General features: G+C 41.6%; 1 protein-coding gene across 19 annotated transcripts in view; it reads right to left on the reverse strand.

The window, feature by feature from the left end:
- The window catches only part of TANC2 (tetratricopeptide repeat, ankyrin repeat and coiled-coil containing 2), a 288,324-nt gene that overhangs the window by 71,202 nt on the left and 195,593 nt on the right, over positions 1-21,529 (reverse strand). For 18 of the 19 annotated variants that reach the window (XM_069786690.1, XM_069786691.1, XM_069786705.1 and 15 more), the window contains 2 exons: positions 18,873-19,136; positions 6,569-6,694 (listed from right to left, as the gene is read on the reverse strand). In XM_069786690.1, the coding sequence (XP_069642791.1) occupies positions 6,569-6,694; positions 18,873-19,136 (390 nt within the window). Of the gene's footprint in view, positions 1-6,568; positions 6,695-18,872; positions 19,137-19,501; positions 19,582-21,529 lie in introns of those variants that run through there. The other variant, XM_069786709.1, reaches the window with a different exon arrangement.

A 21,529-nucleotide genomic window follows, 5' to 3' on the forward strand; every position in this document is an offset into this window, starting at 1 on the left:
GCTGACGGGGTAAGCTGTGGAAAATTTGAGCTGTGGATCACAGAAGTTGAGTTCAATTTGTTTTGAGATCACACGGCATGCTGCAGACGAAAACAACCATACAAAATCTAGATGTCTCCATGGTGTATTTTAAAAGAAAATCCCATGAAGCCGCAGAGGAGGAGTTCCCCAAGCGGGACTGCAGAAGGATTTAAGTAAAAAAACCTATCAGTTTGCTCAGCGTTATCTCTTGGCACGATCACACTCCCATCATTTACATTAGCTGCTTCCAGTGGAGATGGTTTGGTTTCTTTGAAGTTTTAAAAGCCCTCAGACATTTAAAAAAGTACAAACAGCATTCAGCAACCGCTGACGTCTGCCATTTCTTCACTCGCGGCCGTGCGGGCGCTGGGGTACGGACCGTGCTACTGCACTAGGCTTTCCACTGAACTCATCGAAAATAGTTTATCTAATAACGACAGGGGGATGCTTTATCTACGTGGGAAGAAGTTATAGACGTGCTACCATCCTGAAGATCTCACTGTAAATATAAACACGCGGTTTTTGAACGGACCAGCGTGCCACGTCAAGCTCTGCGCTCCGGGATGAGCTCCGCTCCCAGTGGAATGAATCCCTCTGGAAGCTATGAACCCCACCAGTGCCCGCTCCCTCCCAGTCCCCCCCAACCACCCTCCCCTCCCTCTGAACCAGTCCAGCAGCAGAAGACCTGCTCCCCCTGCCCCAGTACACCCTGTGCCCCGACTCCAGCACTGCACTGGGACTCTCCCTGGGGAACCGCTGAACTGATGCCCGTGGCTCAAATCACCTTGAAATCCTTGGCAGACGTGACCAGGGAGCTGATCTGTTAAACCAGAGCCGCTGAAGGGGCTGGGATTTAATGTTACATCAGATGTGTCTAAGGAAAACAGCTTGTATTTAAAAATATTAGGTATTTTGAATTTCCTTTTTTTTTTTTAAACTGATACAGAAAATGCTGCAGACAGGAGCTGTATTTTTATTCCCACTTGAAAATGATGAATGTGCTTTAAATTTATCCTAGGGTGGAGATGCCTTTTGAATTGCATGAGCTCACAAGCAGCTCGTTTGATTCCCCTTGCTGGGGTCTGTCACGCGAGCGCAGCGGGATGCGCTGGCACAGGAAGATGCTGGAGAAGCAAAAATCGCTGGCGGTGGGAAGGGCCGAGGCAGCGAGGCTGCTGCCGCCAGCGGTGCCGAGGCAGCCCCGGGGGCCGCGCGTCCCCACGTCTCCATCGCAGCTCCTGGCTGCGGCAGCACCAGTCTGGCTCCCGGCGTCAGTGGGACCGATGGGCTTCCCACCAGCGGACGGCACATTGCAAGAGCAACAGCACACGGACGTGGCAGAGATAACCAGCTGGAGCGGTTCGATTGCATGCAAATTAAGCGTTCCAGCAGTGCATTTGACGAGGGAAAATTTTTGTTTGCATTATGCCGCCAATAGTATATATGGGAAATTAAATGAAAAAATTAAAAAAAAAATCAAAAGACTCCATTTGGAAAACATCAAGCTAAGATTTGTGCTTGATAAGCTACAGCTTTGCTTTACTCGTGCGTGCGTGTATATACGTGGTACATTGTGTTAGTGAGTGAAAATGTACAATAACACTCTTCTGAAAGCCAGAAGTCTAACAGGTACCAAATGGTCTTGGGGGCTAATGCAGAGACAAGACTGATTAAATATAAAAGCTATGGGATCCAATCAGGTCCTGCTTTACACAGTGGAGACCTGGACTCAAATCTTGGTTTCTTTTTAGAGGTGCGGATAGCTTTGAGGCTGTGTGACACCTAAACCTTTGACCACAACCCCAAACAGAAAAGGGATATCCTAAAGATCGGTCTTTATCCAAGTGCTAAAGAATGAATCATGAATATACACATCTTGGCTCTAACCTGGGAATAGCATACCCTGTCCTAAAAAAGGCTTAACAAAACCCTGAGAAGAGACATACCCACTTACCTACCTGTATCCAACCTTCCTCCCCTCCAGACCTCCCAACACCACCAGTCACTGCCAACAGCAAAGCAAACCTCCTCTCCTGCCAGCCTGGTGGGACATTTAATGACTTCAGGCTTTGTAACGTCAGGGCTCCCAGCGGGCGGAGGATGCTGGTAAGCATCTCGCCATTAAGAAAACCCTCAGTGCCACATTGGTTTGGACACGAGTGCTGAGAACACGCTGGTTGTCCCACCAGCCACCAAAATGACCTCCATGTGCCAGCAGAAGTCATTTTATTTCACCACGCCGTCTTTGGAAGAGAAATGCAGCATCAATGTTTTCCTAGCCGGACTGTCAAAAACGTTTATGAATAATTTAAGACTGCCATTGACTAATTGCAAGCCATGTGCCAGATCCTCATTAATTCCCGATACTGTCTGCTGAACCACGACAAAATCCTCCCCTGTTACTATTTATTTTACAACCCTCAGCAGCCAGTGGTCCCCACGCACAGGCAGGCAAGGCACAAACCCAGGGGAAGACCCCGAAGCCCTGGGGGGATTCTTCAACTCTTTTCAAAGAGTTGAAAAAAATACCCCACACCTCAGGGAAAAGAGAACCAGAGAGAAGGAAGGCTGCACCACAGCTTCAACATTTGGGGCAGAAATTAATTAAAGGATAAGCTAATGGAAAGGGCGCTGAAAAAGAGGATGAGAAGGTTCAGAAGTATCGGGTGAGGATGTGCGCACACGTTTTGGATGAACCCTGTTAGCCACTTAACTTTAGTACTTGTGAAAATCAAAGTATGTGATTAAGCTGCCTTCCCATCCTTGAAACTTTGTCGAACACTTGCTGGCTTTTATATTCCTTTTTAATGAAGCATTTTATAGAACTTAAGCCAGAGTACCACAGAAATACCCCAAACTTCTGATAATATCTTAACATAAATTAAACCCATACTTTTCCTGGAAATCAGTGTGTGGAGTGGAACAGAATGAGGTCTGGTAGCGTAAAATTTTCATGAGAGTTGATGAAATACTGTGCAAACTTCTGTAGAGCGCAAGCAATAAATTCAAATCCCAAGCTGAAACACTGCCTACCATACCCATCCTGGCTCTTTTTTGTGGCTGAAAACTTCAATTAAATCAAACAAAAGCTGGTTGTATTAGGTGCACGACTGAAAAAAAGCCATTGGGCTGAAAACAAGCAGGAGCAAAGTCAGACAAAGGCCCATCCTGCTTTACCACATAGGTCACCCTCTGCTATATAAAGCAAATTTTTAGTTATTTTAGTTGTTGAAAGACTCTAAAAATGGCTGTTCAGAAATCATTTCTTTACAGAGTCCCCTCTCTTCAAACAGGAATCTTTTCTCAGCTACGCTGGCAATCAGCATCCACAGCTCATTAGTTGGTTTACATTTTGTTCTAGATGTGTTTTGTTGCCATTTTAGTATCCCCTGGTGGAAGATACATCTTGCTGCCCAAAGAAAGCCCTTACAGGGCTAAGCTGCATAGCCTGCATATTGCCAATATGTTGAGAGGAAGCCCAGGTGAGAAGCGCTTTAGTATTTATCACAATGAAATGCAGTTCTGAATAACACAGTATCAATCAGCATCTGCTGTGTCCTTCGTTAAATAAGAACCCATAAATGAGCCAAACGTCTGAGTTTATTTCCTTTTCTAGCTTTAGACTGCAACTTCTTTCAAGTGTCATCTTAAATCTATACATCCATCAGGATGAAACCAGTGCCTGTTTTTCATAGACCGTGTGCCTAAAAAGTCTAAACTATTTTGTAGCATTTTTAAAAAGTGTGTGAAACTCTCATACCCAAAAGGTGACAGTATTAAACACATACCATGAGGAAAAACACCCCAGAAAATTATAGGAGACAGTTTAAGGAAAACATGCTACTGCCGTATTGCTTATATTGGTAAACAATATATTGATGGAGTCTGAACCATCCTCTTCTTCACTCCAAACCTCACCTAAACACCAGGGTTCTTCACACCCTGCATCAACGCTGACATTTGCTTTTTGGAGAAAAAAAAAAACCAGTCATGATGGTAACAGTCGGGGTGTTCTAATACCATATAATTTGGTTGCCATCTGGCTCCTGCTCCACGGTACATCACAGCCATCATCTTGTACTTTGGGTTACAGCAACCCTGAACAGCTTCAAATCCCGCTGGCTGAAAATAGTAAAAGCAAAAATTGCGTTCACCGCCCTATTAAAAACCTGCCGTTGGTACGAATACTTGTCATGCTTTTAGCCGTTGGGATTGCTGAATTACTCCCCTGGTTAAAATAACTGATTTAATAAAAAATAGCAGGGACAGTCTCCCATTTAGTTTCTCTGCACTGGGATTCTTGAACACTGGGAACAAACCAGTGGGCTGTAACGTGTCCCCCTGATACAGGGCCAGGAATTGCTTCGCTATTTCAGCCCAGTGCCAAGACTAGATTTAAAGTTAAACCCGAGTTTAGGATTTCCAGTTGGAACAAAGAGTTGGTGATTATAACAGCCCAGATCGATGCAATTTCACAGTAATATCTGGAACATGTATGTATTTGGGGGGAAAAAACCCTCACATATTCAATGAAATGAAAATATTTCCAGATAGTGGTGGTTTGGTTTTTTCACATCTTCTTCTTCTCCCTCTCTTTTTAAAAATAGCATGGCACCTCAATTAGGATCAGAAGCAAATTCCAAAAAATTGAAACACTACTGCTATTCTCATGCAACCTTCACAAAAAAGGAAAAAAAAAAGAAGAAAAAGAAGAAAGAAAATATGTAGTGCTACATGGTTTTTAAAAGTGTGTCTGGAAAACAATTTGATTCTGTTCCTACAATAAAGTTTAATGTTTTGGATGCAATCACTGCAAATTACGAAGCCTTGGCAAGCTACTCTGTTCGAACATATGGAAATTTTGTCTGTCAAACTTTGCTTTCTTCACTTACTGCCTGCTAATACATTTTTATAACTGCCTCACCAGCCAATATGATTTCATTACAGACTGCAATCCAAAGCGACACAAACCCACTTTTTTTCTTCCAGTTGAGGGCTCATGTATATGGTAGAAATCCCAACCAGGCTGTAACAGGTCGTGCTTGCGGTGCTGAGCAAAAACCCAACCTGCCACCCTCCGGCTCCTGATTTCCTTACCTGAGGACGGTGGGCACTTGCTCAAAAAAAACCCCAGATAAAAAAAATGTTTAATGTACCACCAACTGAAACCCCTCTCCCTATGTAGAGTGGAGAACAAACTAGTCTCATGGCACAGCAATGACCAGAAAAAATCCCAAACGAGCTTTCTCAGCCATTTACTCATTTGTGCAATGGCAAATGATGGGGATGAAGCGTTAACCTGGCGATCTGCTGCAGATGCAGGGCTGTCACGGTGATTGCTTGTGGATGCAGCCAAAGACCGTGCCCAGATTAAAAGGGGGATGGAAGTTGTAGGGTGGGCTGAAACCCCAAGGACATGAGGTGAATCTAGCTGGAGTTGCCTGGAAATAAACAAAATACTAAAATGTCAGCCCTGGCTCCTCTTCTCATTGCTAACGTCTTTTTTTGTGCAATTTGCCAGGACGAACCACAAAAATTTCCCCTCTCAAAAGGCCTTTCAGAAGAAAAAGGGCTGCCTGAATACTGGCATTGTGAGTGCCTGTAAGAGGGATGCGGCAGGATGGTGGCCCCGCACACTGTGCTTGGCTCCTTCCCTACCGGTACGCTGCAAACTGCAAAGCTGGGGCTGTAATCCTTTGCTTTTGTTTCAAAAAAGAAGAAAAAAAAAGAGTAGCCTATCAAAATTTCTCATTTTTTTTAGAAACTATCAAAGTATTAGCCCTGCAGTGCTCAGAGACTGACAGAGGGCTGGTAGGGGAGCAGTCAGGGAGAGGAATTTGGGGATCTTTTGCAGGAATACCCTTATGTGATATAGGGGTGGATGTATAGGTTCAGTCCCAGGCCATCTGTAGGCACACACAGCCCATCCCATCACCCCAGACGTGGCTGCCAGGCTCAGGGAAGGCAGCACCCTCGGCAAGCTGAACACGGAGGAGATGGCCATCACCCCGCCTCGGGGCGCAGAGCGGCTCTGGAAGCCAGCGCAGGGGCTGGTTTTAACGTACAATTTGCTGATTTGTATGCGTGTTCCTGAAAAATGAGGCTGCTTAGACTTTGGGCCAACTCGGTAATACAATTCCTCTACAATCCATTTTTACACCATGGCTACGTACAGCGTGCTTCTGGCAAACCAGACGTTTAAGTCAGCCCAGAAAAGCAACCCCAAAATGTTACGCTGATGGCACTTCACCGATCACGGAGCAGTGGGGCACCATCCAGCTAACTACCACCAGACAGAAGGCAGGAATACTTCCTTCATCACTTCATTTATTTTCTTTCCCCTCCGATCTGGCCATGCCACCACGGACACTGCCAATAAAGGAGACTGCTTCACATCCTCACGGAGAGGCAGCGCTTAATACCTGTCCGTAAAACAGTCCTGCTCCAGGATTTTCGTAAGGATGTAGACGTAAGCGGCTGCCGGACGAGCTCCCAGCCCCGAGAGCCCCGTGAAACGCGAGCCCCGAAGCCCCCGGCACGCTCCTACCTCGCAGGTCCTGCTGCGTGCGGGCTCCGGCCATGCTCTGCCGCGGCATTCGGAGGGATGTCCGCAGGGGAGTGTGTCGCTGCTCGTCCAGGTAAGCGAGATCTTCTAAGTGGGCTGAGCTGGTGGCTGCCATGAGAAAGCAAACAACAACATCACAACCTGGCTTTTTGGATCTAATACTCTGGTTATTGGGGTTTTCGGGTTTTTTAAACAAAATACGCAGAGTTGTAACTACATTGAGTCAACACGGCTAAGACGATCCAAGTCTAATTTCCCCTAGCGCGGAGTAAAGAAGTGTTGGGTAACTTCTTCTCGTGCCCCATCGGTATTTGCTCAGTTTGGTCTGCTGTTGATTTTCACAAATAAAAAAAAACACACGGAAAATGGATGCACTGGGCCTCTCATACCTGATCTAAGTTCTCCCATCACAAAACTCACTCAATTGCCTGTGTGCAAAGCTTGACGGATACAGTCGACATTTCCTACTATGTAAGACAACTCAATACCGCATTTTATGCTGAAGCCCACAATCTCCCCTTCAATTATTTTAGAGCTACTTAGTTTGGATATTAACATTTATCTGTTCATAAAGCCAGAATTTGTGGCAGAAAAATAAAACTTTCAACAGACCAGCAAAAATACATGAATAAATGAGAAAAATGTTATCTGAACTAAAGAAGATAACTTTACTATTCCAGCGTTACTTGCTCATGGGAGAATTTAGTTTTCTTTACAATGCTAGATCAAATAGGAATAATTTATCGTTTTTTTTCTGAAGGTGCCATCACTACACAAATAAGCATGGCTGGAGCGGAAACTGTAGCTAGAAACTTTATCTCTCTCTCTCGGAAACTGGCAGATAATACAGTGCAAGTTATTTTTTATTCCATTTTTCAACTGAAGCACATGGACCATCCCACCACTAGCCGAGCGCACACCTCCAGAATACCAGGCTACTTCTGTGGGGCAAAGCTACGAGCAGTGATCCCCACGGCATTACAGGAAAAAACAGCAAATCGGTTAAGAAGCACAAAGGGTACAACCACTTGATTTTGAAGGTATTTCTCTCCAAATCCCATGGCTTCAAGCATCACCTCACATGGAGCATTTCCTACCAAGATGTGCCATTTACAGCGATCGTTTCCATGACCAGTTTTTAAGCAACACTTTTTCCACAGCTGCCTGACGATTACGAATATTTTTAAAATCTAATTTCATAATTGGTGCTGCACAGTTAGGTGGGAAATGCCTCCGGAACATATCAGAGGGGAATGACTAGAGTTAACACTGGCCACAAAGCTGCAGCAATCAATTTTTTATTTTATTGGTGATGATTGGAACATAGGAGAAAATGTGGTTTAAACAAAATAAATTTGGATCACTTGCATCTGAATTTACCCACTATTCTGCCATGTCAGAACCCTTTTCAGCCAAGTAATTTACAGAATATTATAAAACAAAGTTATGAAAACTCCACTGCATGAAATAATCTTTCCAATTATAAACAGAAAACTTAAAAATAGTCTTTGCAGATCACCAGCTCTGTTCTTGTTCTGATAACCATTTCCAAAATTCACATTAAACATTTACCAGTGGAAATCATGCTGCTCAGTATTAGGCTGCTCAGTACTCTGCATCCAAAACTGCTTTTTTTCTTTAGTTTTTGGTCAATTACCATAACAAGATTATTATTTTAAATTGAACTAATTCATTAAATGACTTCTTCAAAGACTGCCTGTGAAGCTGACATTAATTCTTCACTGTGAAATGGGTAAATATTTGGGTATAGCTCTCTAGAGTAGCTCACAGCACTGGACTTCGAATCCTTCCTCCTTACCACCCAACACAAGACATAACAATTCAACAAAACTGAAAGGCAGAAATTTCAAAACTAAGAGAAACATCTTTTTCATACAATGCCTAATGGCCATGTAATAATCTTTACCAGATTGTGTTGCAGTCATAAACTAAGCAAGATTGAGAGACTCTAACAAGGGGTGGGGAGACGAGGCTTAAATTCAGCAGTGATTTTTAATGCTGTTCTTCACATTGCCTGAACTCTCTATATAAGTTTTCAGAAAAAGAGAGACAGAGAGAGGACAAAAGGTAAGCAACAGCAGCGAGAAAAAAAGAGGAGATAAAACCATCAAAGTCTGTTTTTAGAAGGCCTTCATGCTCTTCTACTCTTGTAAAGTTGATGAGATGTTCACTGTGAAGGAGCAGATTAGAGCTGAAATGCTGCAATTAGAAAGATGTGGTTTTAGCGTGGATGCAAGTTATTTTCTGTAAGCACTAAACCCACCGCAGCCTGCTCCCAGCACCTCCAGCATTCAGCTTCAGGTTTCACTTATACTATGGTGGCACAGGCCAATGAAACGTGCCTTTTCCATAAAACGTGTGCAATTTCTGTCCGCTTTTTGCTGTGTAACCGAGTCGGAGGATCTCCAGTGGCAGAGCAGATGTTACTGCAGCGATCGCAGGCAGACCCAGAGTATCCCGGGGGTATCTATCCAGGGACACAAACCAAAAACTTGCCCAGGAGCCTGGTACCACGTCAGGCAGGTCGGTCCTTCCCACGTCAGCCTTCATCCCACCATCCACGCCAGCGTCAGCTGGACTATGCCTATACATTTGATACAGTCCCACACATGGCTGCCGACTTTCTCATGAAAAGTAGGACCTTAACAGATAATCATTTCTTGTTAAATAAAAATCCCTCTTCACCCCAGCTGATTGTCAGGCAACAAGATAAAAAGCAGCCAGACAGGATTGCCTAGCACTGGCTAGTGCATTTAGGATGTGCTGAAAATCCACACCAGAAACAGCCCTAATTGATCCTGGGAGAGTTTAGAAGGGGAATATATTCAGGCAAAGGAGACCGCCTTTAAAAAAAAATAAATAAAAAAAAATCAAAGTCTGAATGCTTTTCTTTTATATTTGTAAATGACACTGCAGTAAGCTTATGCAGACCATTACATTAGGATAAGCATCATCATCCTTTCCAGGCATATCTTCTACCCTTGAATGGGAGTTATTAATGCGTTACACACAGAGCTCAGCAGTTTTGCTGCGCCAAGGCTTCGTCACATACAATAAACAAACTTGCCGGCTGAAAGAACTACTGTTTCTTTGTGAAGACACTATGCTTTTTCTTTACTGAATTCTGTTAAATACCCTCATGACTTCAGTTCAAGTTACCCCGTTGAAGCTGCTCCTGCTTCTCTGAAAAAAAGGAAAGAAAACAAAACTCCCCATATCGGACTTGCTGCTAAATATATATATATGTGTGTGTGTGTGTGTGTGTGTATATATATATCTATCTATATATAGCTATCAGCTGCTGAAGGACAACATTTCCTCCCTCTAAATTCTATATTTGGTCCTGCTCCAGTCCCATTTTAATTCTATCAAGAACATAGAGAGTCATCATGGATGACCAGAAGCATTAATCTCGCTGGTAATTTCATTTCTTTATACATGACCAGTCAATGTAGCAACAAACTGATAAAAGCTCATTTTTCCAATTTATGTAACAACAGTTAAAATAAAAAAATATTTCCTCCCTAATTACTCATCAACAGAAAACTAAATTAACTTTTTTTAACAAAAATTCACATTAGCCCTTGAATAGAGAATCAGTTTTACAATATGATTATTAGGAAATTTTTTTTGACTTGCAGTCTCCAGGAAAACACCCTCATACAAGCCAATCCTGTGCACACCAAGAAAATACTGTGCTATAAACATGCTGCATGGCCAAGAAGCAAGACCTGCAATACTCTAGGGCAGTACAGAGCCTCCCATTAACTGTAAAGGATTTAAAATGCCAAACTGTTATTCTTAAGAGGCACTGATCATATGCCATACACGACCTCTACTGCCCAAACCGTATTTGCCTCTCAAAACAGATGTGACTTGTTTTAGTTGATTGTTTCAGAAGCATCAACTAGTGGCAGCTCCACGAGTCTGTAGTTTTCTTAAATCAGTACTAATCGTGCTCCTTTAAAACTTTGTGGGAGAAAACCTGATGAAGAGACTCGCTGTGAGAGTATCCCCAGGTTTTGAAGCCCAGTTTTTCAAACTCTATCAGCTGGAATGATCAAGCATGGCACCGCCCTGCTCAGCACACCTCCTTCTTTAAAATAAAGGCTAAAAACCAGCATGGGTATATTCTTTACTTTGCAATATTGGCAGTTGTACTTTTTTCTTCCCAGAAGGCTGCTTTTAAGGGGTCTTTTTAAGGGGTTGGTGGTCTCCCCCCCCCCCTTTTTTAAGTCTTTAAAACCGTCTTTTAGAATAGCTTAGGATGAATGGAATCCTGTGATATTTCATCTCTTACATAAAAGCTACAGTTAACAGATAAAGAGCCGAGTGCCTCATACACATCATTCCTATCTTCTCCTTACTGCCTACTTACGGGCTGCAGGATTTTCCTACTTAACGATGCAGGGAAAGGTTTTCAACATGAAGCCAAGATTTCTGGAGTGTTAATGATGGACAACCGGTCACCACAGCCGTTAATGCAGAGCCAGACTTTGGACACATCCTTACGAAGTGGTTTCGAGACTGTGTCCACATCAGGTAGCAGCTAGACGGAGGGTTAGCAATGTTGGGGCTTGTATGATTTCTGAGGAGCATAATTTTGACAGCACTTCTTGAGCTGTGTAATTAAAAAGCTTTTCTAATGCAAAGGGCTCAACAATCTTTCAAAATTGCATTAATCTTCTAGGATGTGGATTTTGGTGAGCAAGAGGGGAATGAAGCCTGAGAGCTGTTCTTCACACTCCCCCAATAACTGAGGTCTACAGAAAGACAGCAGTCAGTCTTTTATTACAAATCAAGAAAAGAACGTCAACTCTGCTTGCTCCAAAACAGCAAATGGCAAAGGCACGACGATCCAGCTGTTCTGACAGCGGCTCGATGGCACTAAGTGCTGCACAACAGGCAGAAAGGTGTTTCTGCAGAAAACAACAACTGAGTATTTTTTGAGTACCTACAATACACGTGCAGCCTCCTGGAAGAAGAATTGTTTCATTTCCTGGTAAGAACTGCGATCCTGCCAGTGTTTTTTATTTTCTTTTATTTATTTAAAGAGTCTGCATTTCAACCTTTGTCCTGTCTGTGAAAGGAGAAGCCAGCTGCAATCCCAGATGTTTTGTAGAGGTGGACTTTGCGCGCTGCCAGAGAAGAGCACAATGATGGCCAGTGGCCTGATTTGTTATTGGTCCTACAAGAGGTGAGGAGTTATCCCTCAGCGGCCCAAAGCCAGGCTCTCTTCCCACCTTCATCATCACCATCATCATCACCTTCTACAGCCACAACCGAGGAGACTTGTACGCGATGAACTGCAGTCAGCGTGAGCTGCCAGATCCATTTCACATTTTGCCACGGGTTATTTTTGCAATTGTCAGTACAACTACCCTGCCATTTCTCAGGCTGATGAAATGAGATTTATCTTCCTGATTTAGAATGGAGGAATAATTAAAGAGATCTAAGGCCAGAGGAACTAGAAGTAATTCTTCCTGAGAATATGCTTCAGTACTTCAAAAATTATGCAAGATAAATTTATCTTAGAAAATATAATATTAAACTGTTGAAAGTTTCCCCTCAATTTTGAACCTTATCCTATTTAATAAGACACAGTGACTGCAGATAAAACACAAGGGAGAAAAAAAGTACCTCCTCAAAAATAATATTTGCATACCGCAGATGCAATTCTCCCAAAGAAATAGCAAACAAATAGTGGAAGATAATTCAGTTTCAATGTACTATTTGAACAACAAACACAAAACAACCTGACTTGAAATTGGTATTTGGCAGCCCGGGGGCGGGGGGGGGTGTACACTTTGCGGACTGGGGGAGATGGGGGAAAGTGGCGGGGGGGGGGGGGGGGTCGCTGCTCTTCTCATCTGAGTCGATGGATTCAGCTTGCTGTGACTGATGCACGGATCAGATTGTGTTATTACAAGGTATTCTCAGTGTACCCCAAATTCAGATTCCTTACAGCTGTACTAAGAAATATGCTTCGGATTTAATGACTCAATTTTTGGCTGGATATCTGGTCAAAGTTATCAAGAAACGGTCAAACACTAATAGGACAATGCTAAGTTTTTTGGGTTTACCCAAAGCATCTTCATTTCCTCTCTCTGCTTGGAATAATTCATATGAAGAGTTGCATCTAATTCAGAGTTTAACCATACCCCATAACAAAAATAAAAAAAGGTGCAAATTTTTGTTACACTGCAACAGAGCTGCCATTCCAGGGCTTGCGAACAAGCATGTGCTCTACGGCCGATCTAATTAGAGCTTCCTTTCCCCCTGTTGCAGTGCATTTCATTTAACACTACATTTCTCTCTGTGCTATTTTTGTATCAATTCTCTTTCCCTCGGGCAGAATTAAAGGTATTCTTAAAAAGCTTCTGCTCTGCTTCCTCCCCTGTGGTCTTCAGTGGGTCTTACTGTGGTTTCACATCTCACAGGTTGGTCACTCCAGATGGGATCACCACTCTCGCCCGGTTTACGTGACCTTTCCCGGACTCCTCCAGGGAAACCATGGGACAGAGGAAAATACGAACATATCTCAACAGTAAGAAACCCATTTTTATGATGAGTTTCTTCCAATCGCTTTCATCACCTGCTTAAATACCGCTGCTTGACCTCGTATTTTTCTGACCTTGAGAGAGAGACGCATTTTCTGAAAGTCACACTTTTCAAGTCGCATTTTATAACCTTTCTTTTACTATTAGCTTGTGCTTTTGCCTGGTGAGGTGCAGGCAGAGGTAGGCAGGGCTGCCAGACGCTCAGATCTCTGCCAGAAACATCCTTAGAGGACCAGCTGCCAGATACCGGGATACTGGTTGCTCCCCGAGATAACCACTGCGCACCGTGTTCTCAAAAAGACATAACGTATAGGCGTTTATGCAAACCCTGCTCTCACCTTCAACAACACACTTTTCTAATGGATAAAGAATTTAAAGTTGATAACTAATAATATATTTGCTGCTATTTTATATTCTCCAAGAGGAAAGAGAGGAGCTAGTATTATATAAGGGCATTTAAATTCTCTATTAACATTTAAACAGACCTCATAAACCATGCATGTGGTCTAAATAACACAAGATTTCATGTTTCATTTCATGGGTAATGGGAATAGAACGAGATGTTCATTGTGTACACAAAATGCAAACCTTCCTAGGAAATTTGTGTTCATTCAAAAATCTGAATGCCCAGCTCCAATGCCAAGCGTCTTCTGACGATTAGTGTGAAAAATGTTGAAGTATATAAAATTAATTACTGTGCGTATTTGCTTGGGGTGGGGTAGGAAGAAAATGCAGTTGAAGCTTTCAGTTTCTGGGAACAATAAAACAGCAAAGCAAATGGATTCATATGGGGCTGAACTGTAAAACTGAGTTTTACAGAATTATTGGAAGAGCAGGGATTACTTTTACAGGCTTTTCTTCTTGGATCATAATCTCTCGAAATTGCAGCCCCCTCTCACTTCGGAGCACAAACTATCTCTCCTGACAGGTAAAAAGTTCTGCAGCACACAGAAGTAAAGACCACTTTTTTCTTTTTCACTTTTGGGGTTTTTTGGAAGGAATTTTGCTAGCAACTCCTGACTGTCTTTCTGAAACTGTCACCCAAATGCCTCTTCTTTTTTTTTTATTTTATTTAAAGCTTTGAGATTCAGGGTTTCAGTTAGAACTGGTGATTACTGGGTTATGCTTTCTGAATGCCACACAGCAAGAAAAATTGCTGCTAACACTGGAAGAATGAAGCAACGTTTCTTTGTACTGCAAAGGCCATGTTCAGGAGAGGTAACACATACCTCCCAACACTCCCCATCTTGACTACGTAGGCAGGGAAGGGAATTTCCTTAATTAGAACTAAGAACATTTTTAATTTGCTTTTTTGTGGGTTTCCCCACATACATTAAGCTAATACAGTATAATGTAGCATTGGCTAAACAAAAGAAAAAAGGATTTGAGTTATAACTTCAGGTTAACAGAAAATATAATCACTTCCCTGTGCACAAACAATTTAAAATACTAGTTTAAAATCCTGAAATGCTAATGTGACTTTTTCTTATCTGTAACCAGTGCTGCTTCTCACACAATAATACTTTACATTTTACGTAGTTAGGGCTGGAGTTCACCAAAATAGAGTGAATTTTCAAGTTAAGTATACGGCTACCAGGACTAAACTTCATTTTTACAACGATATCCCCAATAATATGACCATCATGTAAATGAAGTTGTCTCAGACCACTGAAGTCAGTACCATCACAAGAATTTGCTCCAATTTAGAGCCTCAAGAGCGGTTTAACAAAAGCAGTTTAACACCAAGGAAATCCAGCTGTGCCCAAGTGACAAAGCTGGAGGTACTGGGACCTCTCAATTGCAGCGAGTACAGGAATTTACCTCCAGCAAAACACTGCGTTTTCCCCTTCCTTTTCATGTCCAATATAGCTGAACTGTTACTCTAAAGCTTTTCAGAAAATTCAGCCCTCTGACCTTAAAAGTCTGAATTCAAGCAGTGTAACTTTGCTAAAATTATAAGCTACTAAATGCACAATATTAAAAATCTTTGATAAATCCAGGTAAATCTTCTCCAACTCCAAGAGATTATGAGAAACCGATGCCAATATCCACGAAGGGCCACTGTTCCTTGCATCTAGCTGGAGCAGGATATGTTTCAATTTCCAAGATGAAAGCTATACAACCATTTCATTTTATTCCAGCTGGTTTTATGCAATTTAGCTGATGAAAAGCTAAATTTCTCAGGCTGCGCTGTGGCAACAAGCATTCTCTCCAAAGATAAGAGGAATACATTGAGGGAACCACTTGTCTTTTTGAATTGATAGGGATTTTATAAGTAAAATGGCAGAAATAGTATAATCTAGAAAATATAAAAAAAATCTTCAGACTGTAAAAAAACCTTGGAATTCCAGAAAGACATAACTAAAAAACGCTGAAAGAATATTTAGCTCAACCAACCTGCGAGAAAAAAAGTGCAAGAGAAATGCTAACTCAATACGATCTTTAAAAGATTCCCTACGGAGATCAAAAATACCTTTTCTATATCAAAAGACAAAAAAAGACAATAAGGAGCCAGGCTGGGCTCCTCTCCACATTTATAAAGACAGTGCAAATGGTGCACGAAACAAATTTCAGGAGCTGAATTGCATTTTTAGCTTTGAAAAGGCTTGATTAAATTTGAAGGTGGAATGGACTCAGTGCCTGAGCTGCCCCACTGACTTTGAAGGGGTGCTGGCTCTGAAGCGTGGTGGCACTATTTTCAATATGAGAGCTGTTAATGTGGGCTATTAGGAGAAAAGAAACAGCAGGTCTGGTCCCTGAATTTCCTTAAGTTTTTCCCCCTCAAACACGGTACTAATGCATAGAGACTGTGCTCACATTTTGCTTAATTTTCTTCTAATTTATTAGCAGTACTTTACCTTGCAGCAATTTGCTGTCCATAAGTTACGTGTGACCCAGAGACCTTTAAGTTCTCCTGCCACTGCAAGAGGGATAATTTGCTCCGACCCTCCTGCAGAAAAGTTCCCCTTTCTCTTCCAAGTCAGGATTTTGCGATGCTCGCTGCCTGGGCAAACAGCAGTGCCCTTCACAGCTGCTTCTGACCTAATACCATAAAATTGCCTAGCAACTTCTATACTCTGTGCAGTAACTCACTCAGTATTGCTCACCATACGTGCTCCCAGTGAGCTGATGTGAAAGATGTGCTCTCACTGCTTTCACAACTGGGCTTTTAAAAAACTCGTTATCACATATATGGTAACCCATGAATCTCAGCAATTTACCAAGACCCAGACACACTCTACCAAATCTAACATCCCACTTTGGCATTTTACAGTACACAAGAGCCTGCATTGTTTTGGTTTTTTCTTCCAAGAGAAAGTATTTACCAAAAAAAAAGGCTTTTAACTGTTTCTGAAGAAATATTACGCAGCGAAGTGCAAGATGAAATCAATACGTGTTGGGGAGAGTTGTAAGCTGTTTGGTGAGTAAAGGGATGCATTACACGGCAGTGATTGCTGTTTGTAAGCCTGCTGTAAGAAAGAACATTTTTGTGCCATTTTGGAAGATATTCAGGGAGAACCTTAAAAAAAAAAAAAAACAAAGGAAAAAAGAAAAAAAAAAGCCACAAGGTGTAAGTGCTGCCATGCTTTGGTTCCCAAGAATAGACTGTTTGTATCTAAATTCAACTGCATTTGGGAAAAAAAAAAAAAAAGACAAGAACAGTCTGTTTTAGCAAAGCTGTGGTTTCATGATTACCTTAAAATGTGGAATACCACTAAAAGAAAGGCAGCTTTCTGCCCCACTCCCAGCCATGCTTTGCCTCCACTCTAATGAACTTGTGGCTCAAAATTAATATACATATTTTCTGGAGGGTTAATTTTCAGTCGGATTGGTCTACTAATCTGGTTTATCAAATGGCTACCCAATGTGTAGTGCTGGTGCAAGGATGTGGAGTTGGCAGACAGTGCGGGATTAACTCTTTGGGCAATAGCACATTTTGCAGATAGGCTTAAGTCAACCATGAAACTACATCTGGTTTCCCTCTCCCATCATTCAAGTACACAGATAACAAGTTTAACTGGTCTGGGGAAAAATCCCATAAAAATCTATTACATAGAAAACATAATTTTCTGGTGCCACAAACTTACAGGAGATAACGTGATCATTTGATGATAAAAGGTTAAGCCAAATCTTGTATTCTTGTCCATAGTTACTACCACAATGATTTATCCTGGGACATGTACTGTGTTAGCTGACATACTACTTAAAAGCAGCAAAAAACCCACAAAACAAAACCATCCGGAAAGAAAAGGTGTTCCTGAACCTTGCTAGATAGTTTTCTCTTGAAACAGTATTTGCCTCTAAATGCCTCAAACAAGCCAACGACTTCCAAAGTCAATTAAACCAATACACATGCATATTTAAATTTATGGTACCTCGTCTACCCTGTTTTCTTTTGAAGGTGTTTACGCTGTGTCATTTATAAGAAATGACCCTAAAGTAATAACAAGGCTATGCAAGCAGAGTTTCCCACTTTTTTCCTGTCCCCTTTCTCCATTCTGAAATCCCAGGCTTTTAGTCTTTCAGACGTTAAGTAAGTAGCACGTGGTATTGTACCGCCATGCTTAGGGTGCCCATATTTTAGCATCTATAAAAATCTCATTTCTACATTGCTTTTAGGCCTGTGACTGTCCAAAGTGGGATTAAAAAGGAAACCTAATCTAGTTATGCAATGCAGCCTGGGTTGCCAAGAGATGCTGTTTTAACAGACAATATCCCAGGCTCTGTGCAGTCCGGACTTTCTGAAGCAACATTCACGCTGCCAGCCAGCGGGAGAATCTTGCAGGGACTCTACAAACCAAGACCGTATTTCTCCATGTGTCTATACAGACAGACATACAGACCACCTCAACAGAATGTTTAACCCCAGAGAAGTTACCCAGCAAGAAAAAAATATGGGGCAGCAAAGGAGAATAATTCCAGGCAAGCAGCTTTTCAGTAAAGCTTTAATATTTTTAATCCTATCTCTTGTTTCTGTCCTGCTGTTACCAACTTCAGGGGGAAACTCAGCAGGTTGTTAAAAGACATCAATAAGATATGTCACAGCATCATTTAGGAATCTTTTAAACAGCAGACATTCAATTAAATGAAGAAAACGTCGATATAATGCCAAAACAAAAAAATTCAGTCATTAGCAAATCCCAGGTAACGCGAAACCCAAACCAGTGCGTGCACATGTGTGGGCTACCACATTCAGGGCAAAGTCCACCAAGAGAGGTGGGATCCACAGCAACTTGTCTGTAGACAGTATCATAATTCTCTTAACTCCCAAGTTCTTAAGATCTTCAGAGAAGGTCAGACACCTGATTTTACTTGCAATGAATCCTTTGAAATAGCAGAAATGGCTATGATGTCTTGGAATTATGTGGTATTTTAAACCCAAGATTATTTGCATTGTAATGACAGCAAAGAATCTTTTTTTTTGTAAACATATTCTCCAATAATCTTACAGTTGTACAATTTTGTAAAAAAGGGACAACAGACTGCTGAAATAACCATTCAGCATCATCAGAACCAGTTTTCCCCACAGAATTGTCCATTTAGGAGCAGTAAGTCAAACGAAAAGACAATTTTTGCCACGCTTAATGATGATGACTACAGAAAGGAGATTTCTCTTCGGGTAACGAGAACACGAAAAAGGCTGTGACATGCATGTACTGTGTGTGTCTCGCTCTAACCTAAAGGCAAAAACGTTTCTTTCTTACCTGCTACTGAATTTGGCCGTGGCATAAGGTAAAGAGGAATAGACTGCACTGACTGGGACAAGACCGTCTCCAGGTTCCTCTCTGGGATTTTGTTCAGGCTGTAGGTGGAGGCCGTCATGTTCTCATCCACACGGTATAAGCAGGAGTCCATGCTGGATTTCTGGGACTGCCAAGGTTTCAGGTTTCCTCCGGATCCAAGTTCTTTACTGCTTTCCCCTCCATATTTAGTGCGTTCCACATTTTCTGAGTAGCTTGTCAAAGTAGCTTGAAGGAAGAAATTATAAACAAAATGAGTAACAAAGAAAGAATGGCTTGCACACACACTGCTCTATGCCGAGTTGTGCAATGCAAGAGCCAAAAATGATGTTCATCATATTTTCCACATTCACATAAATCAGAGATTATGGAATTTAGTTTAACGATACTGTTTCTGCTTACTACTTCTAAAAGAACATTTAGGCTGTAATGTTTTGGCTCATACTGTTAAAAGCCATTAGTAATTACAAAGAGTATTAAAAATTATGTGCAGCATTGTATTTGAATACACAGTTCCAGAAACAGCAGAAATTATTAAGGAAAGAACATTATCAGCGATCCTCATATCTTTTAAATTGCATCGTAGTTACCACCTTTTCAGGAAATGTTTGCAGAACTTTATAACCTTGCAATGTCTGACACTGAAAAGCCGTAGGCACAGAAAGCCCCCACCTGACTTGCATGAACAACCAGCTCTTATGGATTAGTTTGGTTCAGAAACTGAACCCAATATCTCATTTGACTGACAGCAGGTTTTTATGAAGCTTTAACTGTAATCCACACATTTCCCCTTATATTATTTCATTTTACAGATCAGGATTGTTGCTACGTTGACTTTCACATTGGGAAGTGACAATACTATACTGATCCACACCACTAACATCTTCTCCCCGTTGGGATTTCCTCCTCTGGATTCTGATGCAGTTATCCCCTGGCTGTAACTCCCTTCAGGCTGTTGACTTTCCTTTCATCTTTAGTCTCCCACATACTCGTTCAAGGTCATCATCAGACCTTTTAGTCATTGAGAGAAGGTCCCAACGCCCATACCAGCTTCTCTGAGTGCATCAAACTTGCCTGCTCCTTAACTTGGGGGGTGGGGGGGGAACAAAAGAATAAAAAAAAAATAAAAATAAAAAAAAAAAGAGCTCACAACCCTCTCATCATCCCAATCACCCACATTTCCACTGCTATTCAAAAACCCTGAAATTCAACTCGACCCTGAATTTTCTGAAGCCCCAGACGTGCCCTGTGCTTGTAGATCTACTTGCTAAATCCACTGAAATCCGTCATTTTCACTTAGCAGTGGTAAATACCTTTCCCAGTCCAAATTCTCTGCTAATTTCTGTGCCATCTGTCCCTGGACACAACAGCATGGATCTACGGCTTCTTGTCTGCAACACAAATCACACTGTAATGTCTCCTCAGGGGCAGCCTGCTTGCCTTCACAAAAGCCCATTCCTGAACCAAGGGAGATGCTGCCTCATTAACAAACAGCACCACATTAATTTTTATATTGATAAACACAAACAGTAAATTACTCCAAATGCTTTAAATTACTCCATGCTTTTAGGCTAAAGCTTTTTCTAGGCCAAGTTTAAAGAGTAAGCAGCCTAGAAAAGAAGTTCCAGCCAAAGAGCACCTAAAGGAAGATGCAGTTTAACTGCAGATGGATAAGGGTTATTTCGTTTGTTTTTCTATATGCACCCAGAAGCAGAGAACTACGTATTTAAGCCAGTTGTTTACATGTTGAGTACAGGAATAATTTCACTGCCTAACTTTAGGCATCTGATTTAAATTCTCAGAAATACCCATACAGACCTGGCAAAATACAAAAGTGATGACACTTAAAGCCAGGGGCTCTGGACAGCTCTCCCTACCGAGGTGCCAAGCAGACTGCTGGACTCTATCCCCAATGCAAAACCATGAACTTCAACGACCAAGGACTAATCTGCCTTAATTATGCACGTTAAATGACATTATAATAGGAACCAGAATTAACTGCTTACATCTAAAGTCACAAAATCATCATTAAAAAAAAATAAAAATGAAGACCCCTGTCATTCTTACTGTGCCTGCTCCTTATCCATCCCAACAAACTCCATGCAGCTTCAACCTTTACCCCTATTTCTATCATTTTATTTCTCAGTATTGGGTTTCTTCTCTATGCAGTGGGATCAATACCTTCATGTCTCATCAAGAGTTCCAACATTTAGTTGTTTGTAACATATTTTGAAATTTAAAACCAACGCATACAACTGCTAAGAACCAGTATTTGTTTGTTGGCATTTAAACATAGGTCTGCTGTCAGGTAAATATATTTATACTTTAGCATAAGAAAATAAGATAAAAACAAGAAACAGATGTTCACAGATTTTCTTGCTGCCTCAAACTGTTTAATATTGAGAAATAGGTTTGAAATGGTTTTCTAGAAAATCTCCATTTCAAAGTCTGGGTCTGCAGTGCTAGGCATACTATGTTGTCTATTTACAGAAAAAAAAAAAAGTCCATTAATCCATTAAAATCCATTCATTTTAAAAACCTATCTCAGTATATGCCTAATTAATCTTTGCAGAAACACATCAGCACCTGAAATCAGTCATCTTCCAATACATCAAACTGAG

Source organism: Haliaeetus albicilla, chromosome 7 (assembly GCF_947461875.1).
Source record: "Haliaeetus albicilla chromosome 7, bHalAlb1.1, whole genome shotgun sequence".
NCBI lineage: Eukaryota > Metazoa > Chordata > Aves > Accipitriformes > Accipitridae > Haliaeetus > Haliaeetus albicilla.